This window comes from Vicugna pacos, chromosome 18 (genome assembly GCF_048564905.1).
Source record: "Vicugna pacos chromosome 18, VicPac4, whole genome shotgun sequence".
NCBI lineage: Eukaryota > Metazoa > Chordata > Mammalia > Artiodactyla > Camelidae > Vicugna > Vicugna pacos.
Genome location: NC_133004.1, coordinates 11,421,253 through 11,447,046, shown reverse-complemented (window position 1 = coordinate 11,447,046; position 25,794 = coordinate 11,421,253). Strand labels below are relative to the sequence as shown.

The 25,794-nt window shown below is 45.1% G+C and overlaps 1 protein-coding gene across 6 annotated transcripts in view; it reads left to right on the top strand.

Annotated features, from left to right (window-relative positions):
* MRTFB (myocardin related transcription factor B) overlaps positions 1-25,273 on the top strand; it is a 252,576-nt gene extending 227,303 nt beyond the window's left edge. For 5 of the 6 annotated variants that reach the window (XM_072942165.1, XM_072942164.1, XM_072942166.1 and 2 more), the window contains 8 exons: positions 106-353; positions 5,991-6,123; positions 6,901-7,935; positions 9,390-9,527; positions 11,759-11,917; positions 12,123-12,260; positions 17,369-17,429; positions 19,578-25,273. In XM_072942165.1, the coding sequence (XP_072798266.1) occupies positions 106-353; positions 5,991-6,123; positions 6,901-7,935; positions 9,390-9,527; positions 11,759-11,917; positions 12,123-12,260; positions 17,369-17,429; positions 19,578-20,113 (2,448 nt within the window). In that variant the 3' untranslated portion in view covers positions 20,114-25,273. The remainder of the gene's footprint in view (positions 1-105; positions 354-5,990; positions 6,124-6,900; positions 7,936-9,389; positions 9,528-11,758; positions 11,918-12,122; positions 12,261-17,368; positions 17,430-19,577) is intronic. The other variant, XM_072942168.1, reaches the window with a different exon arrangement.
* Positions 25,274-25,794: the final 521 nt, after the last annotated feature.

The following is a 25,794-nucleotide window of genomic DNA, read 5'->3' as shown; positions in this document are numbered from 1 at the left end:
AGGTGCACTGGCTTTGTCTTTTCAAACCATTTAGGCACACGGTAGAATAGAGTGCATGTGGTAGCATGTCTTAAAATGTTCTTATTTTCTTTTTCTCGTAAATAGCAAAGCCATCCCAAGAATCCGAACGACAAACACCGTAGCAAAAAGTGCAAAGACCCCAAGCCACGGGTGAAGAAGCTGAAGTACCACCAGTACATTCCACCAGACCAGAAAGGCGAGAAGAACGAGCCGCAGATGGACTCCAACTACGCCCGCCTGCTCCAGCAGCAGCAGCTCTTCCTGCAGCTCCAGATCCTGAGCCAGCAGCAGCAGCACTACAGCTACCAGACCATCCTGCCTGCGCCACTCAAGTACGGGCTGGGCCGGTGCCGGCTTCCTGTGTGGGTTTTACTGCGGGTTTTTGTGAGGATCCATTGGTTACTAAAGGTTGGAAGTTGTGATTTATTTGTGCTCAATGATTATACAGTGTCTGAAGTCAGCATTGGTGACAGTAGCCTCCATTCCAGACCATTTTTTTGTCCACAAAAAGGTTCTGAACTTCTCAAGTTAAGAGATAACTTTTCGGTTACTCATCCGGGAAAGATCCACCTACTGTTTACTTGAATCATATTAGATGCTATGAGAAAAAGTGCAGGAAGTGTAAACCTGGTATAAACAGTTTAAAAAAAAAAAAAGATGAGCATAAAAGCTGGAGTGGTCAAGGAATGCTTTATGCCAGAGGCAGGGTATTTATGTGGGAAGGGGCCTGAAACTTGAGAAGGACCCTTCCAAGCCAAGGGGAATGATCTGAGTGCAAGTACAGAGGAAGTTGGAGTAAGCAACACCCGGTTACTGGATGGTGAGAAAACTGGCTTGAATAAAGAATGTGATTAATTTTTTAAGGGAAGTGGAAGATTGAGCAGAGCCAATGTCTAGAGAAACCTGAAGTAGGGAAAACTTTAACCTTGAAATGGTAGGTGTTTCAGATGGCCAGAGTGACATGGTGAAATCAACATGCAAGAAAGAATAGTTTGACACTGTATTGAAGGAGAGTCTGGAACTAGGAGGACCAGTTAGAAATGCTGCAGTAAAGTAGGTGCAAGAAGACAGAAAGGCAGTGATCATGGAAAGAAAGGAACAGATGACAGACGTTTCAGAAGACAGTAAAAGGTCTTGGTGACCAACAGCTGCGGAGAAGGAACCTGTTTCCAAAGTTTGAGCCCAGCCGAGAGGGACAGAAGAGAGTGAGTTCCAACGATTTCTGAGATTGAACTCCTAGCAGGACATCCATAGCTAATTTTAATTATGCACTAAAGGAAATTTCTAGATACACATCCTCAGTATGCTTTTTCTGGGAAACAGATAAAAATGCCAAGACTGTCCACTCTGTCCTTTGCTCTGTTCACTTTTCAGGAAAAAGGAATATGTAAATTCAGCTCAAGAACAGAAACTCTGGGAAAAGATTCAAAATCTCATTTTAAGGAAAAATACTCTGATTAGTCCACTCAATTTATGATCACATGATCCGTAGAAACTTTAGTTCTGTTTTCTATACATAGGCCAAGCATTCGTCCACAGAGAGCCCCTATTTTCTAGGAGTAGAAAAGGATTAAGACTTGATAAAAAGCTTCTCTGCAAGAAATATCTCCTCAGATGCTAATAATTATCAATTCACTTTTCTCTTTTAAGATCCAAATATCTTGAGGCAGATTAGACCTATCAGTCATTCAGACCTTCCTGTGAAGTACTTAAATCTAAAACATCAGGGCACGGAGATGAAGGAAGAAAGAATTTTTGTAGCATGTTATTATTTTAAGAGCAGGCAGGCCTGAGAGAGCTGTTGCCTTTGGAAGGGACCCAGGGAAGGCCGGAGAACTGGAAGAGTGTCAAAGACAAAGCACCGCTGCTGTGCAGCTGCGTCCAGGACCCAGGGAGGCAGCCCCCGCCGCCACCACCGGGCACCAGTGGTGAGGACAGCAAGGGGCGCACGTGTGTGTGCTGCTCACGGCGACTCCAGGAGTCGTCGGCGTGACTGCCCCATTCCCAGACGAGGAAATTCTTAAACTGAAAATCCCATAAAAGGATTTTTTTGGTGGTATTTATGAAATAGTCTTTTTTGTAGTACAAGAAATTGTCTGTGTGGGGCCAGCTTTGTGGATGGGCAGGAGACACTGAGGTGTGTGACACCTGAACTCTGGCAGTTCTATCTTTCCACTAAGGCTTCAGTTCCCTTCTCCTCCTCAAACATTCCCACCACTAAAGTAATCCAGCCACCTGCCCCGAAAGCATCATCCAAAAAGAGCAGAGAACTCGGAGGAGGAAAGATCACTTGTTTTTGTGTATTACTTCACCACACAAGGGTGGAACATCTGTTTTGTTTCATTTCCAGGACCTAAAAGTGGAGGTGTGTTGTAGCACATTGTTTCTCTTTACTAAAATTCCAATACAAGAAAGTGAACGTGGGAGTTCTGCAGTGCTCCTAGCGGTGGGGTTTTACTGACAGCACAGCCCTTTGGTGTCTTGGAAGGAGCAAGAGCCTGACCAGATGGGGCTTCAGTCCTGGCGTGGCCGCACACTGACGAGGGAAGGGTCCTGGAAGTCTCTGAACTACATAGTGATACATTCCTCAGGCACCTCACCTCCTTTTTTCCTCTGTTGATTTGGGGAAGAAAAAAAATAGATCAACTTATTTCTGTTATTTTTAAAGGAGAATTAAATACTGTACTGTTAATCATAGTAACAAGGAGAGTATTGTAGAATCTCAACCAAAAAGCAGGAATAGAATAATTAAGTCGTGCATTCTCAAGGAAAGGATGCTGTTCACAAGGAGGTAAAAGTCAGTTGGGGTGAATTTTACAATTTTTATTTAATGAAGCACAGACATACATATAGCACATAGACAGAAATGCAGTATATCTATGGTATTAAAATTTCATAGGGAGAGTGATTAGGAAAAATATGTCCAAAAAGGCTTCTTGGGACAATAATGAATATAAGGCTAAGAAATTGTTTTTTTCAATGTTTTAGTAGTTCTAAAACAAGATATAAAAGTTGAAGTTTTAGAAAGGAGAATGGTGAGACATTTTAAAATATCTGTCATTTAATCCAAACTTCAAGAAACTTCATCTCAAATACTCCTAGTATTTAATTTCAACAAAACTCAGGCAGGTTTAAAAAACTCAAATGCTTGTCAAGAGTTAGCTGTTGACAAAGCCAGAAGTGGCTTCAAACACAGGCTTCCTACTGACACAACGTTGTAAACTGACTATACTTCAATTTAAAAAATAAAATAAAATAAATAACGTTTACTATCTTAACCATTTAAAAAAAAAAAAAAAACGACACAGGCTTCTTAAAACCCATTTGAGAAGGCTTATCCAGCCAGGGACCTCACCCCACAGGCACCACCATGATCTCAGATCCTTCAGAATTCAGAGTCTCTCTGGTTTCAGTACCAAAGCTTATATGACACTGAAACCTGAACTGCAATGGAATTGACTGTACATTATTGGCCACCATGTGCACCTTTCCTTAATAGGCAGCAACACCCAGAAAAGAAAGTGCCATTGCTGCCAAGAGTATTACAGTTCGAAGAAGTTGCAGGGGGACCTTGGCTTCAGCACAGAAAGGAGTTTAGGGAAATTAGTACAAAAGTACAATAGATGGACCAACTTTTTTTTAAATTAATTAATTTATTTATTTATTTATTTTAATTGAGTTATAGTCAGTTTACAATGTGTCAATTTCTGGTGTACAGCACAATTTTTCAGTCATACATGAATATACATATATTTATTTTCATATTCTTTTTCATCATGAGCTACTACAAGATCTTGAATGTATTTCCCTGTGCTATACAGTATAAACTTGTTTGTTTATTCTATATATGCCTGTCAGTATCTACAAATCTTGAACTACCAGTTTGTCCCTTCCCACTGCACTTCTCCCCTGGCAACCACAAGTTTGTATTCTATGTCTATGAGTCTGTTTCTGTTTTGTATTTAACTTCATTTGTCTTTATTTTTTTTGAATTCCACATATGAGTGATATCATACGGTATTTTTCTTTCTCTTTCTGGCTTACTTCACTTAGAATGACATTCTCCAGGTCCATCCATGTTGCTGCAAATGGCATTATGTTATCATTTTTATGGCTGAATAGTATTCCATTGTATAAATATTACCACAACTTCTTTTTCCAGTCATCTGTCGATGGACATTTAGGTTGTTTCCATGTCTTGGCTATTGTAAATAGTGTTGCTATGAACATTGGGGTGCAGGTGTCTTTTTGAATTAGGGTTCCTTCTGGATATATGCCTTGGAGTGGGATTGCTGGATCATATGGTAAGTCTGTTTTTAGTCTTTTTGAGGAATCACCATGCTGTTTTCCACAATGGCTGCACCAAACAGCATTCCCACCAGCAGTGTAGGAGGGTTCCCTTTTCTCCATACCCTCTCTAGCATTTATCATTTGTGGACTTTTAAATGATGGCCATTCTGGCTGGTGTGAGGTGATACCTCATTGTAGTTTTGAATTGCATTTCTCTGATAATTAGTGATATTGAGCATTTTTTCATGTGCCTATTGATCATTTGTATTCTTCATTAGAGAATTGCTTGTTTAGGTCTTCTGCCCATTTTTAGATTGAGTTTTTTGTTTTTTTCTTAAGTCGTACAAGCTGTTTACATATTCTGGAGATCAAGCCTTTTATCAGTTTCATCTTTTGCAAATACTTTCTCCCATCATGTAGGTTGTTGTTTGTTTTGCTTATGGTTTCCTTTGCTGTGCAAAAGCTTGTATGTTTAATTAGGTCCAACATTTTTTAATAAACTTTGAAAAATGAAGTATAGGTTACAGAAGTCCATAAATCATAGGCGAAAACCAATGCCAAAGTAAGCACACTCCTGGAACCAGGGAAATCAAGAAATGGAACACTGTCAGTTGTGTTATTACCTCACATCCCCCCTAGGTGTGTTTGTGAGACGAATCTTTATCAGTGCAGACAGCAGCAGTTAATTTTGATTGTTGTCGAGTATTCTGTAATTCATCCACCCTTCATACTGTCGACGGGCAGCTGGTTGCTTCCAGCTGGGGCTATGGTGTGCAATGCTACTTTGTTGTGTTTTTCATTTTGCTCACACCTAATGAGGTTAGGCACTTGTTCACATATTTATCAACCATTTGGATATACTTTCTTGTGATATGCTTGTTTACGATTTTCCCATTTTCCCTTTGGGTTTTTCTTTTTCTTACTATTTCGCAAGACTTCGTGTGAAAGCTCTATGAGGCCTTTGTCAGAAATATGTATTACAGATATTTTCTCCTGGAGCTTGACTTTTCACCCTCTGAAAGGTGTCCTTTTCAGTGAGTGCTTTATGTGTCCTGTTTAAGACTTTTGCTTGTCAAAGGCTATGGAGAGATTATCCTAAGTTTTCTACCCCAAGTTTGTTCTCCAGTTACATTTAGGTTTTGAGATGGTATGAGGCGGGGGTGATCAAGAGCCCTTCTCTGTGTGAAACCCCCTTTGGCCCTTTACCATTTATGGGAAGGACCGCCCTTTCTCTACTGCACTGCAGTGTCACTTTGGTGATAAGTGCAGGGCCCCTCATATGTGGGGGTCTGCTTCTGGATTCTCTTATCTCTCCCATTTGTCTCTTTTTCTGTCTGCATCAGCCCCACACCATCCTTAATAACTGGCTCTGATATCTCGTGGTACCATGCTTCCAGCTTTGCCTTCTTCAAGGATGCCGTGGCAGTTCTTGGTCCTTTGAATTTCCATAAACAGCTTTAAACCATCTTCTAAATTTCTACCAAGCAAGCAAACAAACAAAACCTGCAGGGATTTTTATTGGGGTCTAATTTGAGTGACATCTTTACCACAGTGAGCCTTCCAATCCATGACCAGATATTTTTCTTTGTAAGTTAATAGACTGTTAGCAGAAGCAATGTCAACTCCAGAAATTATTTTATTATAAACTCTCTAATTTTCTTTCTTTTTTTTTTTTGAAGGCCACTCAATGAGAAAAATAGCAACAGTGGGAATCCAGCTTTGAACACCACCACACCTAATACAGCAAGACAGAATACATCTGCTCCTGTGAGAAAGCCAGGGCCGCTGCCTTCCAGCTTGGATGACTTAAAGGTGATGGCTGCACGTGGGCTTTGTCCACCCATAAGCCCCGCAGAGCTGTAGATGGTTTGCCGATTTGTCTAGCAGATGTATGTAGTTTCCAATAGATGTTCGACTTTATCAGCAGCAGGATAACCTTTATAGAGGTACTTTCTTTTTATAGCCATTAAGTTTCTTTTAAAATGACCAGTAATAAATCTCCATTTATTGAGCATCTGCCGTGTGCAAGCCCCATACCAGTGCTGACTCCAGAGGCAGATTTTTTTCCTTCCCTGCTCGTTGCCAAGTTTGGGAGAAGCAGGAAAATGTAACGGTTACGAACACGATCTCCAGGGCCACCCTTCCTGGATTCCACCCCGGCTCAGCCCTCTGCTACCTACGGGAGCCTGGACCAGTGATGCGGCCTCTCTCTGCCTCAATCTCCTCATCTGTAAAATGGGAGTAATTACACCTACACCTCATGGGAAGATTAATTGAAAGAACAGAGCACTTCCAGCAGTGTCTGACACATGGTGATTACTCAATAAATGCAGCTGTTGTCATTTCTGGTAGTAAACCTTTTGATACATACCCTCTAATAACCCTTGCTTTACCACTGGCCTTTCAGGTTCTTTAACCTGTAGCCCTTTGTGTTTTTATGTGTTAAAGAAACTGTCCTACTTTCATATACGCGGTAATCGGTGTTGTCTGACAGGGGCACGCACCTCCTTTTCCATCACAGGAGTGCCCTGTAGATTGGTCAGAAGGTCATAATACCAAAAAGGAGATCTGATTTGTTTTTACTTCCAGGTATCGGAACTGAAGACAGAACTGAAGTTAAGGGGTCTTCCGGTGTCAGGCACCAAACCAGACCTCATTGAACGCCTGAAACCCTACCAGGAAATGAACAGCAGTGGCGTTGCTGCGGGTGGCATCGTGGCTGTGTCGACATCCGCCATCGTCACTAGTAGCCCGGAAGTCACCATGGCATTGCCGGTTACAACGCTACACAGCTCTGTGACTAGCTCCGGCCCCGCTTTCAAGGCAGAGCTGCCATCGGCTGGAGCCGGCGGTGTGGCCCACGTGGAGAACGTTAGCTCCCCGCTGCCGATCTCTCCATCTCCCTCTGAACAGTCCAGCCTCAGCGCCGAGGACACGAGTGTGGCGGACACCTTCACTGAGATCATGACCATGATGTCCCCGTCACAGTTCCTGTGCTCGTCTCCCCTGAGAGCGACGAGTAACGAGGACAGCCTGAGCCCCACCAGCAGCACCCTGTCCAGCCTGGAACTGGACGCGGCTGAGAAGGACCGCAAGCTGCAGGAGAAAGAGAAGCAGATCGAGGAGCTGAAGAGGAAGCTGGAGCAAGAGCAGAAGCTCGTGGAAGTTCTGAAAATGCAGCTCGAGGTGGAGAAACGAGGGCAGCAGCAGCAGCAGCAGCAGCGGCCACTGGAGCCCCCGCCGGGCACGCCAGCACCTCCGGGCGGCAGGCTGGACCCGCCCCGCGGCGGCGCCGCCCCCCCAGTCAAGGACGAGGCCTCGCTCACCGACTGCCCCGCCCCGCCAGCCAGCCACCCCGCGGGCCAGCCCGGCTCTGCGGGTGGCCAGACCCTCGTGGCCAAAAAGGCTGTGGTGATCAAGCAGGAGGGCCCCGCGGCCCCGGCGGAGCCGCAGAGCGTCGCCCCGCCGTTCTTCGCGAGTCCGCAGGGACAGCCGCCGCCCGCCGTGGGGGCTCAGCCGCAGGCCTTACTGACTGCGCAGACCGCCCAGCTGCTGCTCCCTGTGTCCATCCAGGGCTCCGGCGTCACCTCGGTGCAGCTCCCAGTAGGCAGCCTCAGACTCCAGGTGTGAAGTGTGTCTTCTAACTACTTTGTCCTACAGCCCGCATAGCCCGGAAACCGCTCACGGTGAAAACCTGAGCTTTGTCATAAATGCATCCAAGTCAGGCTTCATGGTTGCAGGAAACGTGTGCGGGTATAGGCGGCGGGATGGGGGTGGAGAGGGGCATTCAAAAATGTGAATGCTAGTTCTGTTTTTATATAGTTAAAGGAGTGCTGTTCCCTTCCCGTCACCTTCCACCCTTAATGGGCACAGTATCATTGGTGTAGACATTTTAAATACCAGTGGCCTCATCATAACGGCGATAGCTACTGTCATGGAATACTAGACACAGCATCCAGTACTTTTAACTGAATGCCTCGTTTAATCCTCCCTTTTCCCAGAAGACCCAAGTGAGAAAGCAGGCCCATTCCTAGAAAGGAAACCCAGGTCTTGAAAGGTTTAGCGAGTCACCCAAGGACGGGGCTAGCGTTCTAACCAAGGCTTTCCGACTGCAAAGCGTTTACTCTTCTGCCCACTCCTGAACTCTGCCTCCTCAGTGTGGTTCTTAAAGGCACCATAAAGGTGAAGATGCCTAAACTGAGGAAAATGTGACCACAAATTCAGGAGTGACACTGGTATTGAGAGAGATGATAAAACCCTCGTGAGCATGAAGTTTATAGTCACGCCATCATTACCCATGTGTTGACCTGCAGCTGTTTCATGCAATGCAATTTCGGTAGGTTTTTTTAACAAGACACGGGCCACGGTACACACAAACCATTTGGAGTCCTGCTCCTCACCCTTGACCCCCTGGAGAGGAGCAGTCTTGTGCCCTCCGGGGTTAGGAGGCATGACCCAAAGGCCCTTAGCACGTGCAGAAGTTCTAACTCCCCTGTTTAATCTTCAGAGTGTCTGTGAAACCGAAAGCCTGTTCTGTTAGACAGCTTTCCTAAACATTTGTCTTCCTGTCCAAATCTTTCATTAAGAGCTGATATTCAGGGAACAAGAACTACGTTTTATTTTGGGCCTCTGAGTGTCCCAGCACATAGCTGGCTGTCCCAAGAGGGTGCACATATTGCAGCATAAAAGCGGGAATTTGGAGTTAGGCGTCACAGATTTCCTTGCTGCTATTAAAATTACTACACCACCAAAGAAATTATTACAACACTCGACCCATTATGCGTAGAGCTGCCACAGGTTCTTTTTACTTCAGTCTTGTATTTCCCCAGAATGTTCAGTTGAAAATCTTAGCCACTCAAGAAACAGTACGAGCATGAAAATGACTGGTCTGGTGTTTAATCCTCTGGTTTAGAATTGAGGTTCAAATTTATGTGCCAATGGATTGAAGTGCGTATCTATAAACATTTTATTTTTTTTCAGACATGATTCCCAAGTGAACAGTTATTCCACTCTAAACTTTTGGTTCTAACTTTGATTTTGACAGTTAAGTTGATTCTTTTTTTTTATTCGCCTCCTAGACTCCACCACAAGCAGGAATCCAGACTCAGCCTCAGATAGCAGCTGCCACCTTGTCCTCGAGCTTGGCCCAGACTGTACCTCAGAAGCAAGACACTTTCACGCCGCACGTGCTCAGTCAGCCTCAGCAAGTCAGAAAGGTTGGTGAATGCTCGCGAGTGACAGGCTGCTGCTGCTGCTGTTCCCGTCGGCCGCTCAGCCGTCCACACGTCTTAGTGGGCGCCTTCTCCGTGGCGGCTCCGGTTCATTCTTGTCTGTGATCCATTCCCTCGGGTGAGCCTCGGGTCGGATGCCACTTGGCTGTAGAAAGAGTTCTTTATTACTGAAAGATAGCTCATCTTAGCAGTTAAGCCCCTTTTCCAAGAAAAGTTTCAAAAGTATTTTGTCAGTCCTCATATAGAATTTCCTAGGTTTTAACATTTCTTTTCAGAGTAATCATTTTGTGGGGAGGGGGGAAGAAGTGCCCTGGGAAAACATTTGAAGATGAAAAAGATACTTTCTGAAATGTTTGAGTAAGATCTTTACATATTTTTAAGAGTTTGCCATCTCAGTGCTTAAGAGCCAGAAGGCCTCGGTCTGCCTGTCGTCCGGCTCACCATCTCCTGTATTGTTCTGTATGCAGACTTCACTTGCTGTGTGAGTGCCAGTCTCCCCATCTTTAGGATGACGGTGCTGATCTGGGGTTCAGTATCCTCTACAGGACTTCCTACGTAGGGTAGAGTTCTGTTAAACAGACCCAGAAGTTCCCAGGTCTCCCTCTTATCCAGTAGGTGGAGCTGTGTGCACGTCTCCATGGCAGAAAAATCTTAAGGCCTCAAAAATAGGCCTTACTATTTTAAACCTTGAAAATGATTAGTCCCAGAGATTTCAGCTTCAGCATAAGAGAACCTAGATAATTAAGTGTACCTGTAGATAGGCCCAAGCTGGTGTCAACTCTCTGGGCTGAGGCAACCTAAGGAAAAGACAGAAACGACCTCTTGGGACAGCGACAATCACATTTACACACATGCTCTCTTGGAATCTTGTCTAAGTGCAGTGAGCAAGGAGTTAGAGGTGAGCCCTGAATAACACTTTAGGGTAGTGATAAACTGAGCGAATGTTCAAATGTTAAGATAGTTTTCTTTGAGGGAGGAGCGAGAAAAACACTGTATGATAGACAGGATAAATAAGAAGAGCCTGCTTACAGAGCTCACCTGGAGAAGCTGTGCTCTTTGGAGAGGAAAAGAAAAGTTGTTCTCTTTCAGAATACTGGTAGTATAAAGTATATTAAAAACTTTATGAGCAAACCAGTTCTGTGAAATACAGTTACAAAATCAATAGTTTGGTCATACTTTTGCAAAAAGCCCTAAAGCCTCTGGCTCTTGATGGGAGATAAACAGCACACTTCGTGGTTCCACAGGAAGAGATCCTCACCTCTGCCTGTCAGAGCAGAACCAGCTTCTCAGAAGGGGACAGATGTTAGATTAGGCCTTGGAAGGATTTGGAGACATTTTTAAGAAACTGGGAAATTGAATGTGGCCTTTCCAGCAGGATGGAAGGGGGGCCAGGAAGAGAGAGTTTACATGCCAGCCAAAGATCGGGATTTTACCCCAGGAAAGAGGGGCAGGTGGGCCTTGGAGGACCTCAGTGCACGTGTGCGTGTGCACGTGCGCCCGTGAAGACTCAACCACAGCTGGCGGAGGTCAGAGGGCTTCAGGGGGGCACAGCTGGGCGGCTGTGCTGGTTTTCCAGTGGTGGGTAATAAGCACCTGGACGAGGACGGCAGGACACAGGCCTGGTCCAGAGGGCACGTCTGAGATGTGTGAGCACCAAGGGCAGAAAGCACAGCAGGCTGATGCCCCATTTACCTAAGTTTCAAAAATGAAGAAAGGCAAAACTAAGAATTATTTTCCCTCAGAGGCTAGGGTCAGTGGAGGAAAGGGAAAAGTGTAATTTGGAATGTATTAAATTTGGGATGTCCCGAATTTCTGTTTGTAAATGTTGTTAAGTGTGGCTCCGGCACTTGGGAGCAAGGCTGGAAGAGAGAGGTGGGCCTTGAGGGTTGTTATCTAAAAAGCCATGAGAGCAGATGAGGAAAATCGAACTGAGCAAATGCTGCTTCCCCATGAAGCGCTGTCCACACTGCCATCGAAGACAAAGACCACTGACGCTGAAAATCGGGTTCCGTAGGCGGCGGCCTGTGGGCCACATCCAGCCCAGGCTGCTCCTGTGCTCCAGGACAGAGGTGAGCAGTGATCCCACAGCTCACAAGCCCTAAACTATACACTTTGCGGCCTTCACAGAAAAAGCTGCCAGTCCCTTCTAAAACATGGTTTTCTTGATTAGGAAGGGCAAAAGAACAAATTGATGGAAAAGTGTTGATTCATTACAGGTTTTCACAAACTCGGCATCAAGCACTGTTCTTCCGTATCAGAGACCACCTGCTCCAGCCGTCCAGCAGCCCTTTATTAACAAGACGAACAACAGCGTTCTCCAGCCCAGAAACACGCCACTTCCATCCCTGCAAAACGGCCCTGACCCCCCCAACAAGGTAACCCTGCGTGGACTGGGCGGCGCTGGCCGCCCTTCCAGGGGCGGGTCTGTCCCAGAGCCCCGAGCTGCGGTCCTGGGATGACTGAATCCAGCCCAGGGCGGGGAGGTAGCCTGGAATCCCGGTGCTAAGTGTTTGGGGGCAGCACAGCCGCGCTCATGGCGAGGCCGCCTGGAGCTGACTGCTGCTCCTCTGTTTGCTGCAGCCCGGTTCACCCCCTCCGCCCCAGCCGTTCATGGTCCAGCACTCGCTGTTTGGGAGCCCAGTCCCCAAGACGAAAGACCCGCCGCGCTACGAGGAAGCCATCAAGCAGACGCGCAGCGCGCAGGCTGCCCTCCCAGAGGTGAGCCGGGCCGGCGGCCGCGGGCGCGTACGCGGCGGCGTCCTCAGACTGAGCCCTTGTCTGAGCTGGGCTTGCTGCGACAGAAACGCCCGTATCGGGCTGGGAGCCTTGTTTGCCTTTCAAATGCTCCTTCAAATCGAAATGCCACTCACCTTGAAGACTCCCAGATGCTTTTCGGCAGCACTGTGACCTGCGGTTCCTGCTCACTCAGGAACGTCCGCGTTTGTCTCTCACGCTTCCTTAGGGCCAGGGGTGGGTCATGTTAGGGATCGATGTGTGTGACCAGGGCGCATATTTTACACAGGTCCCTCTTTTCTAAAGCCACATTTGTCAGGCCAGCATCAAAGTGACCCTCTCTCGCCTGGTCAGTCTTCAGGACTGCCCTGCACCCACTCTTCCCGCCCCAGCACCCCCTGCTCCAGCAGGCCAGCCCGCACCGTCGACTTTGCTCGTATACTGAGACACGCACTCTGGAAGGGACAGGCTGGCCCTCCTGGCTTCACCACGTCCTGATACCCACCCGGTAACCATGCTTCCCTCTCCTGAGCCTGCCTTGTTGCTTTGATAAAACAAGAGGAACCGCACCTATTCCAAGAGATGGGAAAAGTTAGAGCTCCCATTTTGAAAAGCATCTGGCCGCTGGTCCCTGTCACACCTGCCTGCCCCCAAACACCCCTCCCGGCCTTGCTGCCTATCTAAGCTTAAAACTCAATTCACTTTCAAGGAAGAACCCTGGCCTCATAAGAAGATGCAAGGAGTGCACCTGACACCACGGCACGGTGCTGAAAGTAGACGGTGAGACATGCTGATCTGAGCAAGACTGTTGCTTGTCACAACCCACAGCAGGGGCGTCAGCATAGTCATGCCGGATCCTGTTGCCCCACAGTTCATGCGTGACTCAGTGGGGCCTCCATGTGCAGTGGGGTGTGAGGGGCCAAGGACTCAGCACTTCCTGCAGCAGCCATGCCATAGTCACCTTGACCTTCTTGGCACAGTTGGGCCCACTCACAAAGGGCTGCAGGTGCCCCGAGGAAGCAGACAGTCACCATATGCTTCTCCGTACCCACTAGTGCCGAAGGAAGATAACCTTTCCAGTTGTAAAATGTTCCTTTAGTTCCAGACCCAGCAGGGGTGAGTGCCAAATTCCAGAAACGAGTTCAGATATTTGCAAAAAGAATTGAAACAAATGGTGTTGGACAAGACTGTCCTCCCCCTGGTTCATCCAGAAGGCGCATCTCTCCCCTTCCCACGGGAGCAGAGGGAAAGTAAACTGCAGCGTTGAATGGCCGTTTTTAAGGAAATCCTTCCAAACCTGGCTCCCATGTACAGGTTCCTCTGTACTGTTTGCTTGGCTGATGCAGCAGCAGCAGAGCAGCACCTTCTCGCCCTAACCTCGGGGAGTGACTGGGGTCCTCCGTGCGCCCATCTCTGGCTCCTGTGTACGGACGGCGGACTCAAGTTCTCTTCAGATGAGTAGCTCTCTGTAGTACCTCTTTATATGAGCATCAAACTCCAGGAATTCTGAGGTTTTTAAAACAGATTTACTCAGACTTTCAGTTCCACTGCTGGCTAATAAGTAAGGCCCCACAGATAACAGCTCTAAAGCCTGGTCATAATACAGAAACAACTCCATGACACCACTGAAGAGTGACCCGCAACAGTCATGTTCCGGTGAGGAGTCTGCCCTGAGAGGAGGGGAGTCAGTGCCGCTCGTTCCTTCTTTTTGCTCTGGGGACAAGCTAAGTGGTGGGGTTGCTGGTAGAGAAACCACAGCCCTTCTGCCTTGGGAAACCAGAGGACTGGTTCTTTCCCGCCTGGGCTGCTCTCGGCTCAAGAGAGGAGATCCCCAAATTCTGGCTGACCCCTAGGCCACAGCCTGGAGTCACAGCAAGTCAGCTAAAGACGAAACGTCTGTCCTGAGATTGAAACTTCTGCCCAAGAAACATTTTGAGGTTCAAGTCCGACGCAAGTAACTGCCTACTAAAACAAAAGAAGCCGTTCATCTGGGAAAAATAATGATTTGATATCCGTGACAGCCATTCACAACGTGGCAATACACAGAGAATCAGGAAAACGTGACCCTTTCTCCAGGGAAAAAGGCAATCAGAGAAGACGAGTCCCCAGCGGGTTTAAATGTTAGACTCTGCTCCCAAAGATTTTTTAAAACAACTGTTATAACTGCCCTCAATAATATAGAAGAAAATATACTTATAGTAATGGAAAAAATAAGGAATATAAGCACATATAGAAACGGTGTTTTAAAATGAAGTGGGAATTCTAAAACTAAAAACTAGTGTTTAAAATGAAAAAAATTATAAATGATCTTATCCAAGTAGAGATGGCAGAGGTAAAAAAAAGTGAACTTGAAGACCGATCAATAGAATTTATCAAATCTGAAAAACAGGAAAAGAAGATTTTTTAAAAGGTGAACAGAGCCTCAGAGACCTGTTACTTAATATCAAACAGCCTAACGTGGGTATGGTACGAGTCCCAGGAAAGGAGAGAAAGAATGAGGCAGGCAAAATATTTTAAGAAACAAAATACGATGGAAGACAAGTTTACAGTTTTGAGATGTTCAGTGAACATCTTGCAGGATAAACGGGACTAGTCATATAGCCGAAGTGCTGAAAGCCACATCGAAAGAGCAAAGCAGTACACATGGAGTCACGATTACAGGTGACCCTTGAATAGCACGGGTTGGAACCGCACCAGTCTTTTTCAATAAATAGATACCACAGTACTGTATGAACCATGGCTGGTTAGAACCATGGATGCAGAACCAGAGATAGAGGGCCACCTACACAGTTACATGTGGATTTTCAACTGCCACGGGGAGGGGGGCAGGGCCCCCTAACGTCAGCTGTATTTGATTTATGGTCAGCTCTCCATCAGAAACTATGGAAGCATAAAGAGAACAGAACAACATCTTTAAAGTTGTTGGGGTGTGGGGGACAACTGTCAACCCAGAATTCTGTATCAAGTAAAAATATCCTTTAAGAATGAAAATGAACTAGAGCTAATTTCAGATAAAGAAAAATTAAGAATTCATCACCAGAAAACCTGTGCCATAAGAAATGACACTGTCTTGAGGGGTTTATAAGATACATAGCTATAATACTTAAAGTAACTAATAAAGGAGGAGGAAATAAATGGACCTTTATGTTTACTGGGGTTTTGTATTTTATATGGAATGGTGAAGTAGCCTATGAAAAATTCAGGATGTATGTTGTATATCTACAGTGACAACTAAAAGAACTGTTGCTTTTAAAAAGCAGAAAAATTAGATTAGAATCCCCCCCCCCCAAAAATGAGTATTTTTTTTAAAGGACAAGAAAGGAGGAACAAAAAACAGGACAAACAGGAACAAGTAATAACATGGTAAGCCCAAACTTAGCCATCTCAGTGATTACACAAGACATGCTAGTGGGGTGAACAATACAGGTAAAACGCGGAATTTATCAGAAGGGATAAAAAACTAGGCCCAGCTGCGTGCTGTGCGGTGGTCTTAAGATACGTCTGCAGACTCGTTGACATCCCTCCCTGGGCTGGGCTTAATGACTTGCTTCAAACAAAAAGAGCCAGCAGAAGAGATGATGTGTGGCTTCTGAAACCAGGTCATAAAAGGCTTGTACTCTCTTGGATCGACAGCCTTGGGGAGAGCCAGCTGTTCTGCCGGCGGACGGTCCGGCCATACTCTGCAGAGGCCCATGTGAAGAGGAACTGAGCCTCCCATAAGCCACCTTTACAAGGACATTCTCCAGCCAAGCCTTGACCGCCTTCTTGACTACATCACGGAAGACCCCGCACCAGAACTTCCCATCTACACCACTCCTAAGTTCCTGACCCACAGAAACTGTGAGAGAGTCATTGTTTAGTGTCTTAAGCCACTAAGTTTTTTGGACTAATTTGTAATACAGCAATAGATAATATATGCATCTGAACAGGCATACTTTAAATACAAAGACACAGGTTGAAAATAAATCACTGGGAAAAGATATTCCGTGCAAACAGTACGCATAAGAAGAGCAGGCAGATTTGAGTAGACGTCTCACCAAAGAAGATACAGAGATGGCAGGTGAATAAGATGCTCAGCATCGTTAGTCATTAGGGAAATGCACATTAAAACCACTGCTCAGCTATTAAATGTCTAAAATGAAAATGACCATACCACGTGTTGTCAAGAACAGACAACAACTAGAAATATCATCCATCGCTAGTGGAAAAGTAAAACAATATGATCATTTTGGAAAACAGCCATTTCTTAAAAAGTTGAACATAACACCTACTCTGATTTTGGCATTCCACTCCTCAACAGTTACCCAAGAGAAAGAAAGCATGTGTCTGTACAAAGACTTGTACACAAATGTTCACTCCAACTTCATTTGTAATCTCCAAAGCAAGCCAGTGGTCCAAATTCCATACGATGGAATACTTCTCAGCAATGAAAAGGAACAAACTATTCCTAAGCCATGCTCTACAGCATGGGTAAATCTCAACTTTATTATACTGAATGAAAGAAGTCTCCTTTACCTCCCTCAAAAGGTGCATACTATACGACTCCATTTATATGTAACTCAAGCAAATGTAAACTCATCTATGGTCAAGGAGCGCAGACCACTGGGTTGCCTGGGGATGAAAGAAGTATTGCAAAAGGGCAAGGGGAAACTTCAGTGGAAATGGAAATTTCACTATCTTGACTTTGTTGATAGTTTTATGGGGTTTTTTATACAGAAGTTAGAGCTTATCAAATCGTATACTCTCTGTAAGTGTAGTTTATCTCAGGTAACTCAATAAAGCTGAAAAGAATATAATATGAGCTCTTTATATATACCTTATATTTTTATATAAATACAAATGAATAAAGACATTTTAAAAGAAAGTGTGAGAGGCCTCTCAAAATGCAGTCAGTGATTAGAAAAATAAGGGGAGTGCGAAAGTCAGCTGAGCTATGTGTTAGCCCCATTCTCTGCCAACCAACCAGCTGTGACACTTTGGGTAAGTGGCTTAATTTCTCAGTTTGATCAAATGATGGATTAGACTAGATGCTCTGTAAGGTCCCTTAATGCTCCCAGTTGTAGAAAGCTAATTTATATTCTCCTTTGTTGTAGGTTTCCAATGCACATAGTCAGCAGATGGACGACCTCTTTGATATCCTCATTAAAAGCGGAGGTAGGTCAAAGCCACATCAGACCCGTAGGGGTTCTTATCACGAGTTTATGAAAATTTTCCTCTAGAACCCACAGTACATCTCTTGATAGTGAGAAACATACTCTTCTAATTCTAACTAAATTTACTCCTTTAAATCTGTTAAATTTAGGCCATTAAAATGGAGGAAAAGCCATTGCTGCAGTGTAACACAGTCAGATACTGTTAGATTTAGCCACAGAGGTATGTTTGCTAAAAAAGAGGAACCATCTCAAAATAGCACAGTAGAACTGGATTTAAATTCTACATTGAAAAACTTCAAAACTTCTCCACATGCATGTTACTGTGATGGGATGAAAACGCTCCAGTTTGTGCACTGATTTCATAAAACCCAAGTTACCTAGCTTGGGCTCTGATAACTTTATTAAAATTCAAAGGTAAGGCACTTTATACATATGATTGAAAATCTTAGATTTTTACAGTCTGCCATCTTAAAAAGGGATAAGGGATATTAAACACACCAAAAAATCAAGGATCTCTCTGCCTCAGCTCACATACATTTAAAAACAAGTACAAAATCAGTACTTCAGAACTTCAGATGCTGTTTTGGAGTATTTTAAAGTATTCTCAGATTACCTTGATGAAAGGAGTTTTATTCCAAGTTTTAAATAGTGATCAAAATTTCTCCATTTATAGCAGGTTCTGTTCGATTTTGAGGCTAATGATTTTGTCATAATGTTTGACAAAACAGAAAATTCTACAGATCTACATGTGCAAATAGCTTTTTTTTTTTTTTTGGTATTCTTAGCCTTTGCTATTTTTGCTATGTTGGCCTTGCAAAATAATTTGAACTCATGATACATGTCTAAACTATAGAAATTAAAGAAATAGATATTCCATGGCCTGAATTTAAGGGTAAAAAATAAAATGCTTTTTGCCAAATTTGATGAAAATAAAGAGTTTTTGAAATAATAATTTTTACAGCCTAAACTTGGAAATTAAAAATGTGACAAAGTCATCAAACAATGGAGTTATTTTTTTAAAGGGATGATTTTTTTATGGCAAAGAATCCAATGAGTATATTATTTTCTTACTGTATACTAATACCAGTAGTAATGAGAACAGATTTAGTTCATTGTAAAATTACTTAGATTGCACTTTCAGCTTTTAAAGCAATTCTAGAAATGACAACAGATAATGAAAAGCAGCACACAGCGCACACAGTTGACAGTTCACTTATAGGAAGCAGATTGTAAGTTCTTTCTCTCACTTATTTATGCATCCCAGTCATTGACTTGTAAGAGTAATTATTAAATCGATGTTTCCTAGTATATCTGCATATAAATGAAACCAATCAAATACTCATAAGAAAATAAAAAAGCTACCTCACTCAAATATGTGTAGCTAAGTGAACATCAGTCTCTATAGCAGAGGGCCCATTAATTTTCTACTTGATCTGGCAGGGAATAACTCATAAATAGTGCTTATTAAGACACTTACCAAATCTTCAAGATTTTATATAAACTCAGAAAACAAGAGAAAAATAAGGTAATTCACCTCATCTTGGAGAAGGAGGTCAAAGGAGCCACGTGTCAGCCTAACTCAGAAATGACGTAAGAGGACACTGCATCTTTTAAGAACCTTATATAGGATGTAAATGGCTACACTGGGCACACAGTTCAACTAGAGTGGTTAAAAAAAGAATATAATTAGATCTTTCATAATATTAAGGATGTCTGCACAAACTCAGGACATACACTTTGACATTCAGCTTTAAGAGTGGTGTGTCCCTGTGACAGCAGATTCAAGGTACAGGATAAGACCAGGGCCCTGTCTTCTGCCAAAAACGACTGAGAGTAAGGATCCAAACATTGTACATCTGGAACCATCGACTCCTGCCTGATGGTATACACCGCTTTTAAAGCTCGCTCTTACTAAGAAAGCTTGAAAGCGTATCAGAATGTTATCACCTTAAATGTCTGTCTGTTGAACAATGGTCCATTATCGTGATGGTTTTTAAGGACTGTACCTGATCAACAGCATCCTCTTACTAACTCAAGATGGACTAAGTATAAGGCATCGTGAAAACAGCAAAATACTTGCCCTAATAATTAAAAATTTTAAATAGTAGTAAATCATTACAGTAACAATCACTTCGATTATTTTTCACAGAGATTTCCCTCCCTATAAAAGAAGAACCTTCTCCTATTTCCAAAATGAGACCAGTGACAGCCAGCATCACCACAATGCCAGTCAGCACAGTGGTGTCCCGGCCACCACCCCAAGTACAGATGGCACCGCCCATTTCCTTAGAACCCATGAGCAGCTTATCTGCTAGCTTAGAGAACCAACTAGAAGCTTTCTTGGATGGAACTCTACCTTCAGCCAGTGAAATCACTCCACTCCAAAGCGGCAGCGAGGACAGAGAGCCCTTCTCCCTGATCGAGGACCTGCAGAACGACCTGCTCGGTCACCCGGGCGTGCTGGAGCACTCACACTCACCCATGGAGACTGCCGAGGCCCACTTCGCTGCGAGCACTCCCTGTCTGTCCCTGGACCTTTCGGACTCAAACTTGGACAACATGGAGTGGTTGGACATTACCATGCCCAGCACGTCATCGGGGCTCACTCCACTCAGCGCCACCGCCCCAGGCATGTTCTCCGCCGACTTTCTAGATCCCCAGGACCTACCGCTGCCATGGGACTAACATCACAGGTTTCTCGTCTCGGAGTTCATGAGGTTTAAGAAAATGAAGATGATTCTAAAAGGTCAGTTTTTAGAGACAGATCCATAGTTGCATCACTGCAATTATCACATGTTGTCACAGAAGGAACGGGTGGACGGTCAGAGGAACGAAACCAAGTTTGGAAACACTTCATCGTATCCAGCAGTGAACGTCTACAACTGAATACAGCACAGGGCCTTCTGAAAAATCACTCGTCCAAGACTTCTATTTCTCCAGACTTCAGTGAAGAGTGAAAGGTACCTTTGGGTAAAAACATGATGAAGAGTTCTGTGTGCAGGCGGTGACATGAAGGCCCTAGTAACCAACTACGTTTAAACGTCTGTGGTCACTTTAAGACACTAAATAAAAGGCCCCACTCAAAAAAGAAGGGAGGTGAGAGATTACTGCCCATGGTTATTTCCTAGAAACGGCCTGAGCCCAGCAAGATGCGGCAGGGGTCTAAGGCAGTGGAGAGCACCAGCCAGCTCAGTGCAGCTTCCCGCCGAAGACTTTCGGTTCCATCAGAAACCAACGTAATTTGTGTGTGTGTGTGTGTTGTAGTTATTTTGTGATTTTTGGAATCTTTCTTTAGATTTCCAAATTTAAATTTAAATGGAAGATCTTCCACCATAACCAGACAATGTCTACAAAATACTGTCATAAACGATCCACTGTAAAAAGTCCAGGTGTATTGATAACACTGAAAATTCTACTAGCAACCCGCTGGGTTGATTAGGTTGATTTTAATGTGTATATTGGACATTTGTGTGTATACTCTGACATTGTGATGTGTACAGCCTACGTCGGAGTAAGGAATTGGGTATCCAGTGGTCCTACTTCTTTTAATAACTCGAATATTTCTAGACTACTTGAGCCACGTGCATTTCCATATTTAAAGAATTGCTGACTAACTTTCAGGTAACCAGACCCATCTCAAAGAACCAAGAAGAGGCTTTAGCGTGAAATACCTTTCTGAGCTGGTGAGTCACAACGAGAAAAGCAAGGGAGAAGGCTGTCATCAACCTAGGACATTCCCATAGCGGTTGCAGGTTAGAGGTGCCGCCAGGCTGGCCAGCGGACCCCCATCTGGCCTCTCCTCTGTCCCTTGTCCCTGTTACCGTTTCACAGGCTTGTAACTGGACGTCATACCTGAGCTCTCACAATATTACTGAGCTGAAGATTGAAAAACTGGAGGTTTCATTAGTAGTTTTTTATATAGAAAAAGAGTTGTTCTATTTGTGGAGTAGTTTCTTAAGAATTTTCTAAAGTGCCAACCGTCACAGGATTTCCAAGATTGTTTCAAGCTGGTCATTCAAGTATATGACAAAATGTAAATCACTGAAAAAAAAGAAAAAAGAAAAACCTGAAATCTACCCAAAAGTGTGGAGATTTTTATTAAATAATACTGTCGCACTCTCCGCCTCACCCTGTGTACACCCTGCGGTCAGGTCTCTCCTCTGGGTCACTGGACGATGAGAGTTCCCACAGGGACATGCAAGAGGCAACCTGACCCATGACTTGGAAACAGTCTCTTGAATCATTTTCTGGGTTTGTGTTTTGCCCTAAGAGCTGATTTCACATTTTTATTTCGGTTTGTAAATTTTGCTACCTGTACGAAAAGTCCATTTTCCCAGGATTCAGCCGCCCAGAACACTGGAGCCCTCTGTTGACTGGCACTCCCCAACCTGAAGGTGCTTCTGGATAATTCGAGGCAGAGGCGGCCACGCGCAGGGTGGTCCGCACGACGCACTTCAGTGTTTAGAGGTGGGTGATCCCCCGTGTGGGGGCGCCGCCGCCTGACGCACCCGGCGGGACGTGCGCCTGGGTCAGCCCCTTCCAGAGGGCTGGCGTCCGGGGCAGGGCTGTGGGCTCGGGAAGCTACTTTTGTTAGGGCAGATCTGGGCCCTGGACTTTTGCCCGGGGCTTATCTGGTCCACACTTAAGACCCTGAGCACCGTCTTCATTCAGATTTAAATGGCTCATTAGCCCCGAGTATCGGTGGGACTGTAGGCGGCGGCTGCGCAGCTGGTGGTGGTGACTCCTGTTGAATAACCTGCTATTTCCATCATCCCAAGTTGTGTTCTAGGTCGTTTTCTAGCCCTCAGCTCCCTGTACTGCTTTCTGAAATAGGTTTGAAACATGCCACAGGAAGGCTGCTCTCCAGAAATACACACTGCAGTGCTAAGAACGCCATCTCCTAGCCTGCTCTCTTTTTTTGACTACAGATTGCTAAGGTGCCCACATCACATATGTGTTCACACCCTCACGTTCCAGCATTTTTTTTAAAAGAAAGGCAAGGCGTCTCTAGTTACTAACTCCACCGGCCACCCACTCGCACCATTCCGCTGGGCCCTCCTGTCCTGGCTTGAGCAGCAGGCTGGGCATTTGTGATACCGTGCTGCCCTCCGGGCTCTCACCTACTGCCCCAGGCTAGACTGAGCACACAGACGGTGCAGCACGTGACGTGACCAAAGATGACACTGTGATCAAGGCTCCTCTGCCCTAGCTCGGTGTACATGATGGTAAGTGCGATGGGACAAGTGCGTGTTCACTAAAGAGGACTAGTTTTTGTGGTCAGTTTCACAGCCCTCTGAACACAGGTCAGAACGGCTGGTTGCATTTTCAGTCTGCACGTGTGTAGTGTAGCGGTGGTACCCTGTGTATCACCGTGCAGATCTCACATTGCCAAGAAAACGGCTAACTCCTAGAAACAGTCTCTCACATCCAGTCTTACTTCCTAACTATTCCTAAAACACAGTAGTATCCAGCTTACCTGGCTAGTGTATGTACATGTCAGGTCATGTCGTGACGGGGGGCGCGGGGTGAAGAGGAAGTCGAAGTCACACCGGAGCTTCCGCAGTCTTTGGAAGCCCAGGGGCATGTGGGCATCGTGTACATTTCAGCAAAGCACATACTAGGAAACCTCTTAGGACGGGGTGAGTGGTTCACACTCGTGTTCTTCCTGAAACGTGCAATCTGCTGTATAGTGTTTGCCACATATTTGTACACAGATGTAGTCTGGATTCGTGGAACTTCTTGCTCAGATACTATTTGTGTTTGCTTTATATGAATATTTTTATAGCACGAAAGAGATCGTATTTAAATTTCCTTTTTACACACTGCACGGTTCTGTGTCCCTGGAGCGGACCCCCCTGGCAGTGCAGTTCCAGGACCAGAGCCACAGCGCTGGCTGGTGTCGCCCAAGCTGCTGCCTGCGGAGGGCAGCGCCACGAGCCGTGCACTTGGCGGACGCTGAGCGATGCTGAATCAGAGTGTGTTACCCGCTCTGTCACCAAAGCTGACTCAGGCTTCCTCTACCCTCAACCCCAGATCATTCCAGGCCACACAGCTTTCCTCAGAGTCCTTTCAGAATTCCCAGGCCGAAACCAGCCACGACGGCTAGCAGAACAGCTGTCCCCACCAGTGCCAGGCCAGTCCCTTTACAGTCTGCAAGCAGACTGGGGCCGGGTTCGCTGTGCACCCTGGGCGTTTCCCTGGGCCTGGCTGCTGGCTCCTGCTGTCAGGCGGAGGGTGTCCTGGCGCCGGACTGTTTAGGGAACCTGACACAACAGCGAGTCAGCGTCCACCAGCTGAGCGCAGGGCCAGCTAACCAGGCTCACAAGTCCAGGGAGCCTCTGTGTTCGCCACCCTGACTCCCAGCACCGGAGTGGGACAGCAGACACTCTTCACTGCCCCGGAGGCCACAAAATTAGACCAAGTTATCAAAGCACGTTAACTGGAAGGTCAGGTTTATCAAAGAACACAGCTTACAAGTGCAGAAATGTGTATTTGGAGAGCATCCTACCTGTGTTTCAGCTCATCTTCTAAGTGGTTTCAGTCAAAACTGGAAAATAACAATTAAGATGTAATCATTCTTTTTCCTGGTTCAGACCTTTTATAACTTGCTCGTTCAGTGGTCTCTCTGGGCTGTGTGTTTATCTGTGAAGTGCCTGCATGGCAGCAAGCAGCGCTGCATCTGTCCCCGCCCGCCCCTTCTCATAGCATTCGAGGAAATGCAAAGGGTTTCTACCCGAAATCTCTGATTTGAGGCCTGTAATTCAAAAAGCTGCACATGTTTACAAGCAAGCTCTTCCCCTCCACGCAAACACGTCGCTCTGTGACTCATTATTGGAAACTGTCACAACTCTGTGACGACAGGATGGCAATCTCAGACCTGCAGGGTGCTGTCCGGAACCAGATAAGACATGTCATTGGCGGTATCAGCACAGCTGTCGTGTTTAACAGAGCTTTGTGCCAACTACTAAGACAAAGCTTTAACCAAGTTCACAGAATCACCGAGACTCCTAACGATTACCTCTCTGCATTGTGCTGTAAGGACACTTGCTAATTTAGTAGAAGGAGGGAGCATTTAGGAAAGGGTTTAGTAGCTACCAAAAGTACTTAGCCTCGAGCAACCAATAGTAATGCAAACTTGCTTTAAAGGAACCAAAGGCATTGCCAAGTATTTGCCAAAAGGAGGCACTTTTTATTTAAAAGTTGAGACTAATGAGATCTCAAAATCAGTCCCAAAAAGGTATTATCCATTTAAGGTTATAATTTTCACAAAGATGTAGATATTTCTCTATTGTTTTCATGTAAAATAGTATAGATTTGTTTTGTTGGGTTAAGAATAATACATACTTAGCAGTAGGACAAAGTTTTTTCCTTTCTATGTACAAGTTGGCTTTCTTTTCTTGCTTGCAATAGAAATGCAATGTGATAGGTGTTTCTCTTCTTCTTTTCATTGTCACACTATGTCTTAGCATCTCACTCTATGAAAAAAAGGAAAAAGATACCAATCTACAGAGCCCTGCTTACTGAAGCACTAGTCTAATAAACAAAAAATTATGGCAATCGGGGGTCCATTCATGTATTGCCTTTATGTTGTTTTTTAAAAGAAAAACCATGATGCCTTTGTATTTGCTGTTTGCACCCCTGAAATCAATTCCATATCATGTTTGAATGCCATACATTTTGCACATGTACTGTACATAGGTAATGCATACTGTATTTTTATATGTGTGCGCATTTATCATCAGATCTTTTGTACATAGTGGCAGTATTGTAGCTGATTGGGAAATGTTTGATATCTCAGCAATTTTGCATTTTTGTGTCTCAAATAAAAAAAACATTTTGATGTACTATGATTTGTGCTATGCGGAGGAAAGACCACACCCTACGGGGCAGGAGAGCAATTGCAGACGTTCAGGGTGGGCAGGGGGTGGACCTGGAAGAGACACCGCCTTTGGAACACACCTCACGGCAGACACAACACACACACACGCACGCACGCAACAAGCCGGAAGCCGGCACGCTGAGGCCCCTCCCCCAGGTCCAGGACCGCGGGATACAAAACAGAAACAGGTACCAGCTGAACTTGAACGTGGCAAGATTTACACCAGAACTGTGTGCATTGTCCCCAATCGTAAGGAAACCCTGAATGAGAGCCGTGAAGGTGTCTCCCCCCGGGGGTTGGGGTGATGATATGTACACACACGCATGGTGAAAAGGGACTCACTCTGACAGTAATAAATGAACCACCAACAAAATTCCTGAGAGACCAGGTAATCATACGGCTTAGCCAGGTTTCAAAAGCAGCTGTTTACACAAGGTGTTTTTATAGAACACAGAGAATGGTCTTTAGAATTCAGTATTCTTTTAGT